The sequence below is a fragment of the Seriola dumerili genome, unplaced genomic scaffold, assembly GCF_002260705.1.
Source record: "Seriola dumerili isolate Sdu_G_001 unplaced genomic scaffold, Sdu_1.0 BDQW01000149.1, whole genome shotgun sequence".
Classification (NCBI taxonomy): Eukaryota; Metazoa; Chordata; class Actinopteri; order Carangiformes; family Carangidae; genus Seriola; species Seriola dumerili.
The window spans coordinates 14,587,776-14,601,894 of NW_019174404.1; the positions used below are offsets into that span (position 1 = coordinate 14,587,776).

Genomic DNA, 14,119 nt, shown 5'->3' on the forward strand with positions numbered 1-14,119 from the left:
TGGAAATGTCTGCACCTAAAGAATCGTAGCTGCCGCAGTATGACATGGAAATCTGGACGACGTAACATTAGATAGTCTCTTCGAGCGTCAACGAAAAGGACCAGGAGAAATGCAAGGTCTGTTTTCCTGCTGTTTTTCTAACTTTGCTAGCCCAGTCAGCCACTAACCACTGACACAATTAGCGAAGTAGCGAGATAGCTTAACACCGTTTGAGCAGTGTTGCACTTAGCAAAGGTTCTATGTAGCTAGCTAACTAATTAGGCTGCTTAACGGTAACGTGTAGTTATATTAAACCCACTGAAGACATTACTCGGTACCTAAGTAACTGGCTACGACTCCAGTCAACACACTCTATAGTAAGGAATGTTACAATGGCAGGGAATAACGTAACGTACAGTAGTAAAGGTTATCTCTACAGTTCAGCCGCTAACTACCGCGCCTGACAGCCACAAGTGGTTGTGTCCAAGCCCCCTTTAATCTACAGTTCCTGATGATCGATCATGATGTTAAGGCACAATAACGCACTCCCTACATATTAAATATGTATTGTTACGTGGCTCAGTGTTGTAACATGTTTATATACATTCTTGCAGCGGCTGCCGCCATGCATTTTCCTCCTCTCTCCGTTCATGCCACTCTAAACAAATGGGAATTTATTCAGTATCGACCTTTATTCTTGTTAATTTTCTCTGTTTTGCATTCACAGCTTGACAAACAGCAGAGTGGTTTTCCATCACCAACCACTCAGGATGAAAGCGATAACTAAAGAGGGGGAATATTATTGTCCTCACAGGATTGTGTTTGCTGCTTTGGATTCTCAGATTTGACCACATCCACAAGACCATCAATAATGATACCTGGATTGATCTCCCAGGAGTTACAGGAGCAACTTCTGGACCCAAAGAACTACCAGAATCGCACAAATGGCGTGGAAGAGCTCAAACACATCCTCTCAGAAGTGGACATTAAGTCAGTCCAATCTGATAGTATTGAGAACTTCATCAATTTTCTTCCTCGGCTTCTGGATGACAGTAATTTTAAAGTGTTGTACAGCACATTACAAATTTTAAACTTACTTATTCAGAAGCTGGATACGAGTGCAGACAAATATTTCAAACAATTAGTCTTAGTGGCTCTCAAGGCCCTTGGGGACACTCGCACCATCACCAGGAATGAATACATGAATGTGTTTCGACAGCTGATGAAAACTGTTGCACCACAACAAGTATTAGATCTTGTAATCTGCAATTTGAAACACAAAAATTCAAGGGTTCGGGAAGATGTCCTTAACATCATTATGGCAGCTATGCTCACTCATCCTAGGAAAGATTTCAACATCCCCAAGCTTTGTTTTGAGGTTGCACCATATCTGGCAGACAGCAAAAAGAAAGTACGCCATGCCGCCCTTGAGCTATTTGCTGTTTTTGACTATTGCCTTGACACAGGGAAAAAGCAGCCTCTGATGAAAGCTGTGGACATGGTTGAGCTCAATGAGGATGCAGAGGGTCTTATGGCAGCTGTACAGGCAAGACGAGCAAGGCATGTCCTTCCGAAACTCTCCTCAGAGGGGATAGTGGAGTATGGTTTAGTGGTGCCCAAACCAGGACAGCGCTCATTGCAATATGGTTCTGGAGCTGATCTGGACTGGGTGATGAACGGAGGGCGGATAAGCAGTGCCAGAAGCCACAGGACTGAGCCGGACAGTGACCGATTGTATGGCTATGGCAGCTTAGGCTCCCTCACTGATGACCTTCCACTTCAAAGAAGGATTGTCAGTGCGGGCAAAGGGAAAAACAAACTACCCTGGGAGATGTCGAGCTTCTCATCCACTGAGAATGACCGGCAGTGTGGTACACCTAATGGAAAGTGCTCTGACCAGGTGGGGTCCATCATCCTGTCAACTTGCCATAGGCTCACTTATCCAAGCCATCTGGGAACTTTCCCCAATTTAGCTTTAACTAACTTTCTCTGTCAGGATAAAACATATATCTTAGAGGTATATTCAGGTATACTGCAGGTTAGTTATGGAAATTTTGTCCTTTCAGTTGTCAGTGTTTGACATTAATGAAGCAGCTATTGACTCAACAAGCAGTGTTCACCTTTTTTATTGAAGAGACTTCTAAAAATCAATCAATCAATCAATTTTCACTGCCTGAACAAAGGTTTTAGGAGCACCAGAGTGTTTTTCACATTGACTCTGTAATTACTAAGCATCTCAGTGGCCAGGCAGTTCTGTTGATTTGCCCCCAATCTGTTAGCAAGTGCAGATATTGCAACCAGCATGCAAGCAGGTGGTGATTTCGCTGCTTCCTTTTGTAGAAAGTATTCATCTTAAAAAAAAAATCAGGGGTCTTCACAATTTCTTCAATGTCAGAAGTTTTTTTCTGCCTTTTGCGCTGTTGTTTGAAGAAGCTGAGTCACACCCAAGGGCACCAGTCCAAACAGACTAAATATATCTTTGAGGTGGCACTTTCCTCAGAGGCAGTTTGCAGGAAAATAACTAGATATAGTTATATCGCTCATGATACTGTATAGATAGAGTGCAGCAGAGAGGGATGGTATACCTTCCACATCTTATTATACAGTTCTGTGGTGTCCTCATCAACCACATCTCACTGTACACACACATTTCCTGAGGAGGCTATTGTCTAGACAGCCCATAATGCATGATAAGAGTTTTTTTAGAAAGTAATCAGTATCCGTTGACAGGGTAACAATAGGCTAAATTGTATCACTGAATATGTGGCTCTCTATACATACATACAGAGAGGGATATGGAGAGAGGAATAGATAGGTAATCACTGACGCTATTTCTGGAAGAAATACAGTAGGTGACTCATTCCCCTGCACAATGACATTGTCGCTGCAAAGATGAGCATCCACTGTCTTGAAAATAAGCCTTGTGACCATCAGGGTCAGCCCACCACTTTTGGAACATGTACTGCATCACATTTTATGAGCTTAGAAACGTCAATGATTTGTTAAACATAAGATACTATCAGCTCTATTCTAATAATACCCATTGGTTGTGATGAGTGGCTGTGTTTCATGAGGTATTAATTGACCATATTTGTCCTGGAAACTATCATGCGGCTTAGAGCCTCAATTTGAAAAACCTTCTGTTTACAGCAGTGTCTGTTTCCTGGCAACCTCATTACCACACAGCACACTTACTGAAGGGGGCGTGAAACATAATTGGAAATATCACAGGGTTATGCTTGTAAAACATGGCTTATTTGCTGCTCTAGTGTTGATTGCAATCACACCAAGTGCTCTCTGCACTGAGTGTTGATCAGATTGTAGGCAGTCGGGCTAACCTCAGCAACACGCTCTCTTTCAGAGGCTGAGATACGTGCACTGATGTAAAAATCAGTCCTAACCCTCTGTCTGTTTTATTCGTTTATCTTTGACCAGGGTGTCACAGGTTGCATGGTGACAGTAAAACTTTAATGAGAACAGCAGACATCATATACATTGAGTTAAGATCCACCCAAAGGCTGTTGTCTCTTATCTGAGCTGGCCAAATATCTGCTACATCCTTTTGTTCAGGGCAGTGGATGGAATTACACTGGGGCTCTTGTTATGTTTAAGGGTTGTTGTAGGTTTGTTTTTTGAACTTCATCCTCTCTTGTTGCCATTAACAGAAATAATTTTCTGCCCATTCATAGGTGGCCAGTGAGGATTTCCTTCCCCTTTCCAGGAAGCTGAGTCCAGAGACCTACATTCCCAGTTTTAGTAAGTGCCAATATTTCCTTCTCACAAAATGATACTGCCATTAATTCCATATGAGGTGACAAGTACACTTGAATGGTTGTCATGGTCAACTTCAGCTGGACTCAATTTAGAGCGGCTTTAAATTGGATTAGCATGCTGAGTCAGTGGAGTCACCAAGCCACATGTCACCAAAAGCCTTGAGATGAGCACAGTTGCGAGGCAGATAAGTGTCATACCAGTGTCACAACATGCCAGAAGAGACCATTATACTAACAGCTAAGTCATCTAATTATTGTTTTGTATCTTTTATGTCAAAATGATCTTAAGAACATGGCTTGATTGACTCCCTTTTTTTCAAGTATTTGTTTAGAGGCTTTAATAAATGTTCTGCAATGCTATGTTGTAAAAATGAAATGTTGAAAAAAATCTGTCATTTTACTTGTAAACAAGATGAAATGTTCCTTGTCACTGTCAAAAACATTTCCCCTGATACGTTGAGTAAACAGATTCAGACCATGGAACATGATGGAGGTTGTGAAAATGTAGTAAATAGCAGAGGGCAGTGAGTTCTTGCAGTATGCCAGCTTCAACAGAGAATCTGGCCTCGCAAATGTGTGGCATTACTGCTGTTGTAACTGTACCAAGGCTTTCACAAGTTTATAGCAGCCCGTCAGTGTGGTCAAGTTAAAGATAAACTGCCAGAAACTGTCCCATTCTGGCTACTCCTCAGTTTCAGCTAAAAGCCATACAAAGAAGGAAAGGCATTTTTGACTACGTAATTATTCTTGACAAAATGTCATGCTTTAAAAATGTTTCTTGCATCAGATTTGATACTGGATCATAACTCCTTGACCCACTGGCTATTTGATGTTGACGACATGACTACAAAGGCATTAGACTCAATTCCAATGCTCCTACTATAATTTATGTAATCTGGACACATGCTAGTGCTAATCCTAAAATGGAGATTACAAGTGTGTGTGTGCCTAGAATATTTGAATCCAGTGCTGTTTTCCACACCCTATAAAAATCAGTTGTGTGCCTTGCTTTTTTTGTGTGCCTTGCTTTTCCACTCTTGTGTAACATTACTACGTAAATGTCCAGTTTTTGTAGCTGCAGCTGTATGTGATCCCCTCTACATAGCCTCTGTGTGTCTGTGCTCACAGGCACGACTAGATTTTTTTGAGCTTCTGGCTGCAAGGTTTGCCAGCAGTACTTATTACTGGGGGGGGGGGGGTATGTGAACTTAAGGACCGTCCAAGAAGAAACATCTCAGGAGGATGTTCAGGACATTAAATCATGTATTAAATAAAGGTTTGCAGAACATCATGGAAAGAGTACTGAGAACTGACCACCAGAAGTATTTTCTACATTTCTAAATGTCTTCCCTATGATACCACAAGATCAAGTACAAACTGGCACTATTGGATTGATAATTTACACTTTATCCAACCTTTATACAATGCAAACCCTTTTTTTTTTTTTAAATCATGGGCTTACAGAGGGATAGTTGCTGTCATGTTTATTACTAGTAATTTGCAAGTCTGTTCGGTTTGTAATCAAAATGGCAAAATATACTTTCCATCTAGGTTCTGCAGAGCCACAGAAACCACAATCCTCCAGAAGGAGGGACTCTCCTGCTCGCCTCAGGAGAAGTGGAAGCCTCAACTTAGACCCTGACATCTTTAAAACCACCAACCTCTCTGACCTAGATGTTGGTAAGAGGAGATTACCTTAAAATTTGCTGAAGTTACACTAAGAACTCCAGTTACAATAAAAAAAAATGTAATCTTCAGCCAGACATGAACCATATCTCCACTTTGCTACCTTTTATCACACCCAGTTTTTCATGGTTCCTAACATGTGAATACCCTGTCTCACAGTGGCACCCAAGGGGCGCATGCTCCCAAGGAACCCCAGTGTTGAGCGCACATTTTCCCTCCCCTCTAACCCCTCCACTTCCGGCTCCTTCCTACTGCCCTCCTACCCACTGGCTGCACTCCCAGGAGGCATGCTCACTCCAACACTGTCCCGCCGCCACAGAGACCCTTCCCTGTCTATGTCCAACACCTGGCCCAACAAGAGAGAGAACAGCCCTCACCAGCAAGACAGCAGCCCCTGGAGAGACACAGCAGACACAGCAAAAGGTGATCTTGTAAAAAGTTATTAGTCGTATATATTTGATCTGTCTGCTGAATGTGAGAATGTTGTGGCCTCTATTTTGTATCATCTCTATTTTGTATTGTCTTTTCTTCCATCCTACCCCCTCCAGGAGACCATCTCTCTAGCAGGTGCTCTCCCCGGCCCCTTCGTGCCTCCCTCGTGAGTTCTTCTTCCACTTCATCATTCCGCCGGGCTCTGAGCAGCACCAGGGCAACCCTCTCTATCTCACCAGTAGTCCCTCCAGTAGAGCATGCCCATTCTTATAATGGCCAGAGGTCCAGTGCTTCAGGCAGCCCTCAGAACCAGCAGCTAGAAAAGAGTCTTCATCTGGACCCTGATAGCTTCACTGAGGATCAAGTGGATGATGCTCTGGACATAGAGGAGGTCAGCAAACTGTCTGTTCTTAGAAAGACTCAGCTAGAAAATGTGGGACACTGCAAGTTCCAACATGCACCTTCAGCATGTGAGAGCTCTTAAAAAACTCTCAGTATTTTGGGTATGATACCGAATGATTAAAGGCATGAGGGCACAGTCTGCTTGTCCAGGGGCATGAAGTATAGCTCCATTAATAATATTCTTTTCTATGGTCACATGGTCCAATTTGTGTGTTGATCACAGATGATGAACTCGCTGCGCTCATTGCGCAACAGCGCTGCCAAGAAGAGGGCCAAAGCGAGCCTTAGCAGTCCAGATCCAGACAGCCCTGACTCTGCTGTGAGGTTAGACCTGGGGCTGGACTCACCATCACACACCTCTCCGAAGCTTACCAGCTCAGCCAGTGAAAGTGGTCTGTCCAGTCTGGGCTCGGTCGCCAATTCCAGCTCCAATGGCATCAAAACCAGGTAAAAGACCAACAGTTTGCTGGGTTCCATCTTTTAACTAGTTCACATGGTCTGATGGATATTATGTCATCTTTGTGTCTGTCTTTGAGAAGATGAATACTTTAAATAGAATAACTAGAGATCATGATACAAGCTTTATACTTCTACCATAGGTTTCTCCAGTTTACTAAATAATCTGATTTGATCTTGGTTCACCTTTTGCAGTATGTTAGGACAATAGTTGACTCAAGTCCTTCCTGTTGTGTCCTTTTTGGAACACTTTAACTTGTGACAAGTGGGAAACTGGTATTCATCTGGTATTGTGTGACAATGTGTTGAGCACTGCTGAGCAGTTTCACAGCATAATTTCTCACTTGTCACATCTGTCAACAGTCCTGGAAGCTCTGCCTCTTCAGGAATGAAACCTCGCATCGCAAGAATGCCTTCTGCAAAACTGAAGACTTCTGTGTCCATGGACTTCAGCAGCCTTCAAGGTATAGAAAGGGAGGGAGTTGTTTTGCCCACTCTGTGTTAGTGGGTTGTATCTTATTTACATCTTTGTATTTTGTTTTGTCAAGGAATGTCCCAGAGAAGTGAACTATCTTCTGAGGTGGGTGTTGTTGGGCAGAGAGTCACTTACTCCAACGGAGCAAGCAAAACTGAGGAGGAGACAACGGGACCCTCCCCTCCATTGGTCAAACCTGCCATTCGCGAATCAGTCAGAGGCCTGAAGCCTGCCAAAGGTCAGCCAGTAGTGACAGTGGATTCACCTGGGAATAATACTTTGTGTGCATGAATAATTTAATCAATCAGTAAAACATCTGCTTTGATCTTTAGGATCACAGAGCCACAGCAGTAGGAACTCACCAGGCACAGACATGCCTGAAGGAGTCATTGGAAGAGGTCAGTCTGTAAAGGGCATAAATCATTGTTCAGTTGCCCAGTATTTTGCTTTCTTACTGAGCTAGTGTGGTACTGTAACTCACAGACTCAAAGGCAAGATGTCTTTTTTTTTCAAAGAAACACTACAAAATACAGTTTTTATGATCCTCATTTTCTAGTAAAGCTCTTGAATATCCTATATACTATATGTTCATGTTCACAGTTAAATTGTTTAAAAAAAATGAAGTAGATCTTATTACTGATGTATTTGTCAGTTCAGACTGTTGTGTCCACATTTCCGGTCATTCATTTAAGTTATCTGCAAACATCTCCCTTATGTGTCACAGGCATGTTTGGCACTGCAGTGTCAAGCCGTCCAGGAGTCGTCTTGTCACATGAGCAGGGTGAATCAGTGGCCAAACCCCCCACTGATCCCTCAGCTGGTATCTACAGCCATGCTCTGTCTGGCAGTCACATAGACAGTGATGAGAGCCCACGTCAAGATGAGCTTCAGGTTAGTCACACTTTATACAATGGTAAAACATAGTACACCATAGAAAGTTTCCAGCTATCTAAGTACCACCTGGTATGTTTTCTACTGGTATGATGTGCAGGAGAGGATCAGGAATGCTAGGGTCAGCCGGGATAGGGTGCGGCAGCAGCATCTTGATCAGCAAGAGGGGCAATCCGGTCAAGGGGACATCACACGAGACAAGATTCGCCACCGTGTCAGACAGATGCTATCTGATTCACCTACAGAGGAGAATAAAGCATTAATCATCAAAGGCAAGACAAACTTCTGGAAACCTTATCCAACAACATGTATTTCTTCATAAATTGGAGTTGATTTCTGAGTTGAAATAGCTATGAATAAGATAAATTACCACTTCCACAATAAATGTATTTTATTTATCAAGTCTGTCCTTATATTAAATGGTCTGATAAGTTCAGTGTAAAAATCCAGTTTGGAGAAGTGTCTTTATTCACTAAATAACACAGCACAGAATATAATTGTAGTTGTTTGCAGTTAGAGCCTTGAAATCTTGATCTTCTGTGTTGTAGATCTGCATCTGAACGGCAGCACACTAACCTCAACCAAAGCAGACCATCTCTCTGACGAGTCCCCTCTCAGCCCCACCAGCCCTGTCAGCCCGCCAGGACCCCAAAGCCCCATCAAGTGCTTCACTCCGCCCCACCAGCCAAGCCCCCCCACAGTGCCCCCCAACCCTAAGAACCTCTCAAGGCTTAGGAGGACTCCCAGCCTCAGCAGAACCCAACCTTCACTGTCGCATAGCTCAGGTTTGTGGATCCAAAAACCCAACACTTGCACCAAACGTCAGGCTCAGTCATCTGCTTTTATAAACCAAAAAATGTCCCTGTGTATCTTTATAACATTGCTCCGTGTAATCTCTCAGATGGTCTGACACTGGCTCGCAATTTAGCACTATCCCACTGCATTACAAATGATGAACCAGTATTTTAACAGGTCTTTGTTTATGGAACATGCTGGTACATTAATTAGACAGTCAGAGCCATTAGAGCATGGGTGAATAAGATGTTTGCTTTGGTTAATGTGGCACATTGCTGTGTTTTGACAATCTACTGTTAATGCACTGCTGCCCACACACACACTACTTTGTTTTCAGATGGATAGAGATGTAACATGAAACCGAATCTGTGTGTGTGTGTTGTGTTGTGTGGTGTCTGATGGACCATTTAGATGAGCTGTCCCCTGGCACTATGAGCCACAAGAAAAATCTCTCAGAGCCTCCAGAGCTGTGTCCGTTTTCCAAACCAGACCTGGCACTGACACAGAGCTTCAACCTGCTAAGCTCTGAGGACTGGTGAGAAACACTGAATACATCATAAAGACAACTCAAATCTAGGGGTCCTACATATATTTATGAAATATAGACAATATAAAGATTTAAAACTATCCCACTTTAAAATTACTGTTATCCCAAATATTGTGATTTGTGTTACAAAATCTTAAAGCTGTAATAGCTTTTTATATTGCGTAGCCACTTTCAACACACATCATATTTAACAGCAACCAATATATATCAGTTTGGTGAAGAAAGTAAAGTCTATACAAAAATGGCTGCCAACTGTGTCTTTTTTTCAATCCAGGGAGAAGAAGATTGAGGGTCTGATGTTCCTGCGCTCTCTGGCCCACTACCACTCAGACACACTCCAGAGCAGGCTTCATGATGTCTGCCTGTCTCTCATTCAAGAGGTAGTTTAAGTTGTTGGATTACAATCCCACATCATTTTTACATGTTTTCCACGTGCTGCCTTACACCGTCTGATGTAGAACTGCATCTCTCTTAATTTAAAAGTTAATATCTTATTTTGCAGATCAATTTCATTTGTCAGGGTTTCAGTAATTATACAGTATATATTCTCTGCCTGGTGATTCTTTTGTCAGATAGATATCTTTAATATCTCTCCATGACCTGCTGTTTGATGCTGGAATTGTATTGTTTCCCCTTAAGTATTATTAATAAGGTCCATCTTCTTCAGGTGAAGAACCTTCGGTCAGGTGTGTCCAGGGTTGCAGTGTGCACTCTGGGAGACCTGTACACCCACATGCAGAAGGCGATGGACCAGGAGCTGGAGGGGACAGTTAAAGCTTTACTGCAGAAGGCTGGGGAGAGTAACGCCTTCATTAGGCAGGATGTTGATGCAGCACTGGATTGCATGGTGCAGCACTGCACCCCCACTCGCAGCATCAATGCTCTACTTACTGGAGGACTCAGGTTAGTGTACATGCATACACACACACAGTGAATTGTTCTACCAAACTTAAAATTTGGAATTTTTGTGGGTGCATTTGCTCTATTTTAAACACCAAATAATTAAAAAAAAAATTATATTTGATTGCTGAATGGATTTCCCCTCCACTGATAGTCACCTCAATGCAGTGGTGAGAAAATGCACTGCTCAGCATCTGGCCAATCTGGTAGAGAAGGTTGGTGCTGCCCGTCTTCTCTCTGGGGGTAAAGATCTCACTGACAGAATCTTACCTGCTGTCACCAAACTCGCACAGGACTCCTCACAGGAATCCAGGTATGAGAGACTTTTTTTTTTCTTTTTTTTTTTTAAATAAAATTTACAAATTAAGAATTTATTATATGTTGATTGTTATTATTATGCCATCAAAACTGCAACAGAGATTACACAGGGAAAATACTAAATATGAACATCTCAAAACCACTGTCTGTTGTGGACAGAGTTGACTCAGTTCTGAGGTTATTTTTGATGCCATATTTTATGGTGGTGGTACTGTGCTGTTCTGGTGCTGGATTGCATTATATTGAAACCTGTTTGTATTTTTATGTTGCCCTATATATGTAAATGGATAATATGTATAATGCAATACAGTACAGTATAACCCAACATACTGTATGTCACAAACCTGCACTCTGAAACAAGTATTTAGAACACTGAAGAAAAAACTGCGTCAGTCATGAGTAAATATTGGCACTTAGTGTTTGAGTTATTACAATGGTACAACCCACAGGTACTTTGGGCGGCGAATGCTGCTGTCCCTGTCATCACACCCTGACTTTGACAAGATTCTGGAAAAATATATCCCCACCAAAGACCTGCCAACTGTCAGAGACACTGTCTTCACTCTCAAGACAAAGGTGCGGCGTCTGTTCCTCTGTGTGTTTATAAGATTGGTGTTTTTGCTAGAGGCCACGCTGCCATCTTACCTGGAGATTGTGGGTTATTTTAGGGTCTTGGTGAGATGCCTCAAGACACCCAGTCAGCCCGGGGCAGACGCTCCCTGCCAGGCAGTGGCACAGTCAGGGCCTCGTCTCTCACCAGGGAGCCTCTCAACCAGACAAACAGGTGAGTGTGAATATCAAGCACTACAGCAGAGGTGCCTGCACACACTTAATTCAGCCTTTTAAGCAGCTGCTTTCACAAACTGCATAACACATGAGTTATTCATACTTAACTCGCGGGTTTATAAAGGTGAACCATTTGATGTATTTTGTGTCATCTACAGGGAGTCCAACAGCCATTACAGCTGTAGATCTCAGACACACAGTATTGCGGACAAGACTGAATACATCAAGCAGATCTCAGGTCTGCTGGGTTCAAAGGACTTCAGAGAGAGGATCAAGGGAATCGACCAGCTAGTGGCTGACTGCCAGCACAACCCCAACATGGTCATCAATAGTATATTCCCGGTTAGTACTAGCATTTTTGGTTATCCGTGACAGTCCATGACTTCAGTGAAGTTACACCAGCGGTCAGACAAGTGTTGAACTTTTCCATTGGACATTGCTCTTTGAAAATGACTTGGTGCAAACAGTCTATTACGTTGTCAGGGGGTGTTTACAGCAGATGCACAACCGTTTTCATCTACTGTATATCCTCAAATAGTGACTGGGGCCTTTATTTACCTCATCTGCAGAAGGTAACAGGTCTTTATTTTTAATTCCCTCTGTTTGATATGAATAATTGGTCAAACCAGTATTTTAATACAATTTAAAAAAATTATAGTAAAAAATATGTTTTGTTTTCAGTATTTTTTTCAATGTTTCTTTGATATGAACTTATCTTGTCATAGTTTTCAGCTACCACCATACAATTCTGTTTCATCATGAAATCATCACCAAACTGTCTCTCTTTTACCTTTTTGTTCTTCTCCCTCGGGCTCCCCTTCTGTCAGGTGTTTGATGCCTTCAAGGCCAGGCTGCAGGAGTCCAACAGCAAGGTCAACCTGTATGCCCTTGAGTCACTACAGAAAATCATCCACTTGATGAAGGACAACCTGTCCCAAGTAGTCAACATCCTGGTCCCAGCAATCGTGGACAATCACCTCAACTCCAAGAACAATGCGATCTACTCTGCTGCTATTGGAGCCATTAATGCACTTATCTTAAATCTTGGTACTCACTTCAAGCATTTGGATTTTGTAGTATAGGTGAATTTGACATCTGATTAAAAGAATTCCTTTTCATATTGTACTTTTCTTTGTTCCCTTGATAGATAACATACTCCTTCTCCAGCCCTTCTGCACCAAGGCTCAGTTTTTAAGTGGCAAAGCAAAGGTGGATCTTATCGAAAAGGTTGCAGGTATGTCTGTTGTGATCATTCTGAACGCTGTAATAAGTTCTAACCTCTGCTCTCTGATTTGTTTGTATTTGACCAATTCTTATTTCCTTTCACTTCCTGTTTCCAGATCTTGTGACAGAGCTGTACCCTCGCAAACCCCAGGTGGTGGAGCAGAAAGTGCTGCCCTTGCTGTGGCACCTCCTGGGCACCTCTACTCATAGCGGCACCATTCATGGCCGGGGCGGAAGCGTGAGGGGTGCTACCGCCAACCTGTGCCAAGCCCTTTACGCCCAGATGGGGTCCAGCCTGAGCGAGTGTGCTGCCTCCCAGCCTGCCAATGTCCACAAAGGTTTAAACGAGTTCCTGAGGGCATTATCCTAAAGGTTAAGCCGAATCCAAACACAACCAAATGTTGGAAAAGAAGAACATTAACACTGACCTTACTTGAAGACGGAGATGTTCTACATTTCTTTTAGTGCCTGCACTTTTATATCAATAAAGAGAAAGTCCTTAAAAATTAGGCGCTCTTAATTCTTATCTCAGTGAGATCTCCTCTGGTACAGAAGCATGGACAATATAACATACTGACATCAGGTCTTACACATACTCAACCTGCTCTCTTTGCACTTTGAAAAGGTAGCTCATTATCATGATAGACGTCATGAGTTTTACATTATACCTATATATCCTATGATTGTCATTGGTTTTTTTTCATAATCTAAACATGTACTGTAGACAAATCAGAGACACTATTGCAGAATGTAAGATTGAAATGCACAAAAAGAAGAGGAAGAAGACAGGGACCTGAAAGGTGTATATTTTTGCTGTTTCATCAAATGTAATGTGATATTTTTATGTAGTTGTTTTGAAAATTTGTGAATTGAGATTAACAAGAATAATACAAAATACTTTTGTACAGCTCAAATGTGTATTTGCACAGTATTAATCGTATGCTGTATGGTACAGTTTATAATTTATCTATTGTGTAATGCTTTTAAAGTCATGTTAATGATGTGCTGAGTTGATACTGTCTTTTTTTTTGCATGACCAAAATTTACTGGCAGGATCAAAATTGTTTCTATTTTTGTTAAGGAGGTATATATATATATATATGTATATATATATATTTGTGTGTGTACACTAATGCCTAGATCACGGTTGGGTTCTAACTAACGCTCCTGGATGAGGACAGCGTGAAAGGAAAAGGAGTTCAGCTTTACTCCTGCGGTTGCCTGAGAAAAGTGAAGTCCCAGATCTGATTCTGTCTCAGTATAGTGCCAGTCTTCAAGTAGCCTTTTAATTCAACTATTGTTAAGTTATATCAAACTTGTTTGTGAACAAGCGCAAAGACAGATTGGTATATAAATAAAGTGTTTTATTTCTGTAAAACTAACTTCCAGGTGCCTTATTCAGATTTTAAAGGGAGGGGGTATTGGGGAATTGACCACAGCTATATTTTATTTTAT

General features: G+C 42.1%; 1 protein-coding gene across 1 annotated transcript; it reads left to right on the plus strand.

The window, feature by feature from the left end:
- The first annotated feature begins 2 nt into the window (after positions 1–2).
- On the plus strand, positions 3–14,013 carry togaram1 (TOG array regulator of axonemal microtubules 1). The gene is made up of 23 exons (XM_022751062.1): positions 3–116; positions 707–1,879; positions 3,669–3,735; positions 5,304–5,432; positions 5,598–5,861; positions 5,987–6,261; positions 6,496–6,719; positions 7,092–7,192; positions 7,277–7,441; positions 7,536–7,601; positions 7,928–8,094; positions 8,195–8,366; positions 8,643–8,879; positions 9,301–9,424; positions 9,711–9,816; positions 10,104–10,339; positions 10,491–10,649; positions 11,104–11,230; positions 11,323–11,438; positions 11,599–11,782; positions 12,268–12,487; positions 12,588–12,674; positions 12,781–14,013. Exons 2-23 carry the CDS (start codon positions 851–853, stop codon positions 13,032–13,034), a joined length of 4,509 nt encoding a protein of 1,502 aa, XP_022606783.1. The 5' UTR covers positions 3–116; positions 707–850; the 3' UTR covers positions 13,035–14,013.
- Positions 14,014–14,119: the final 106 nt, after the last annotated feature.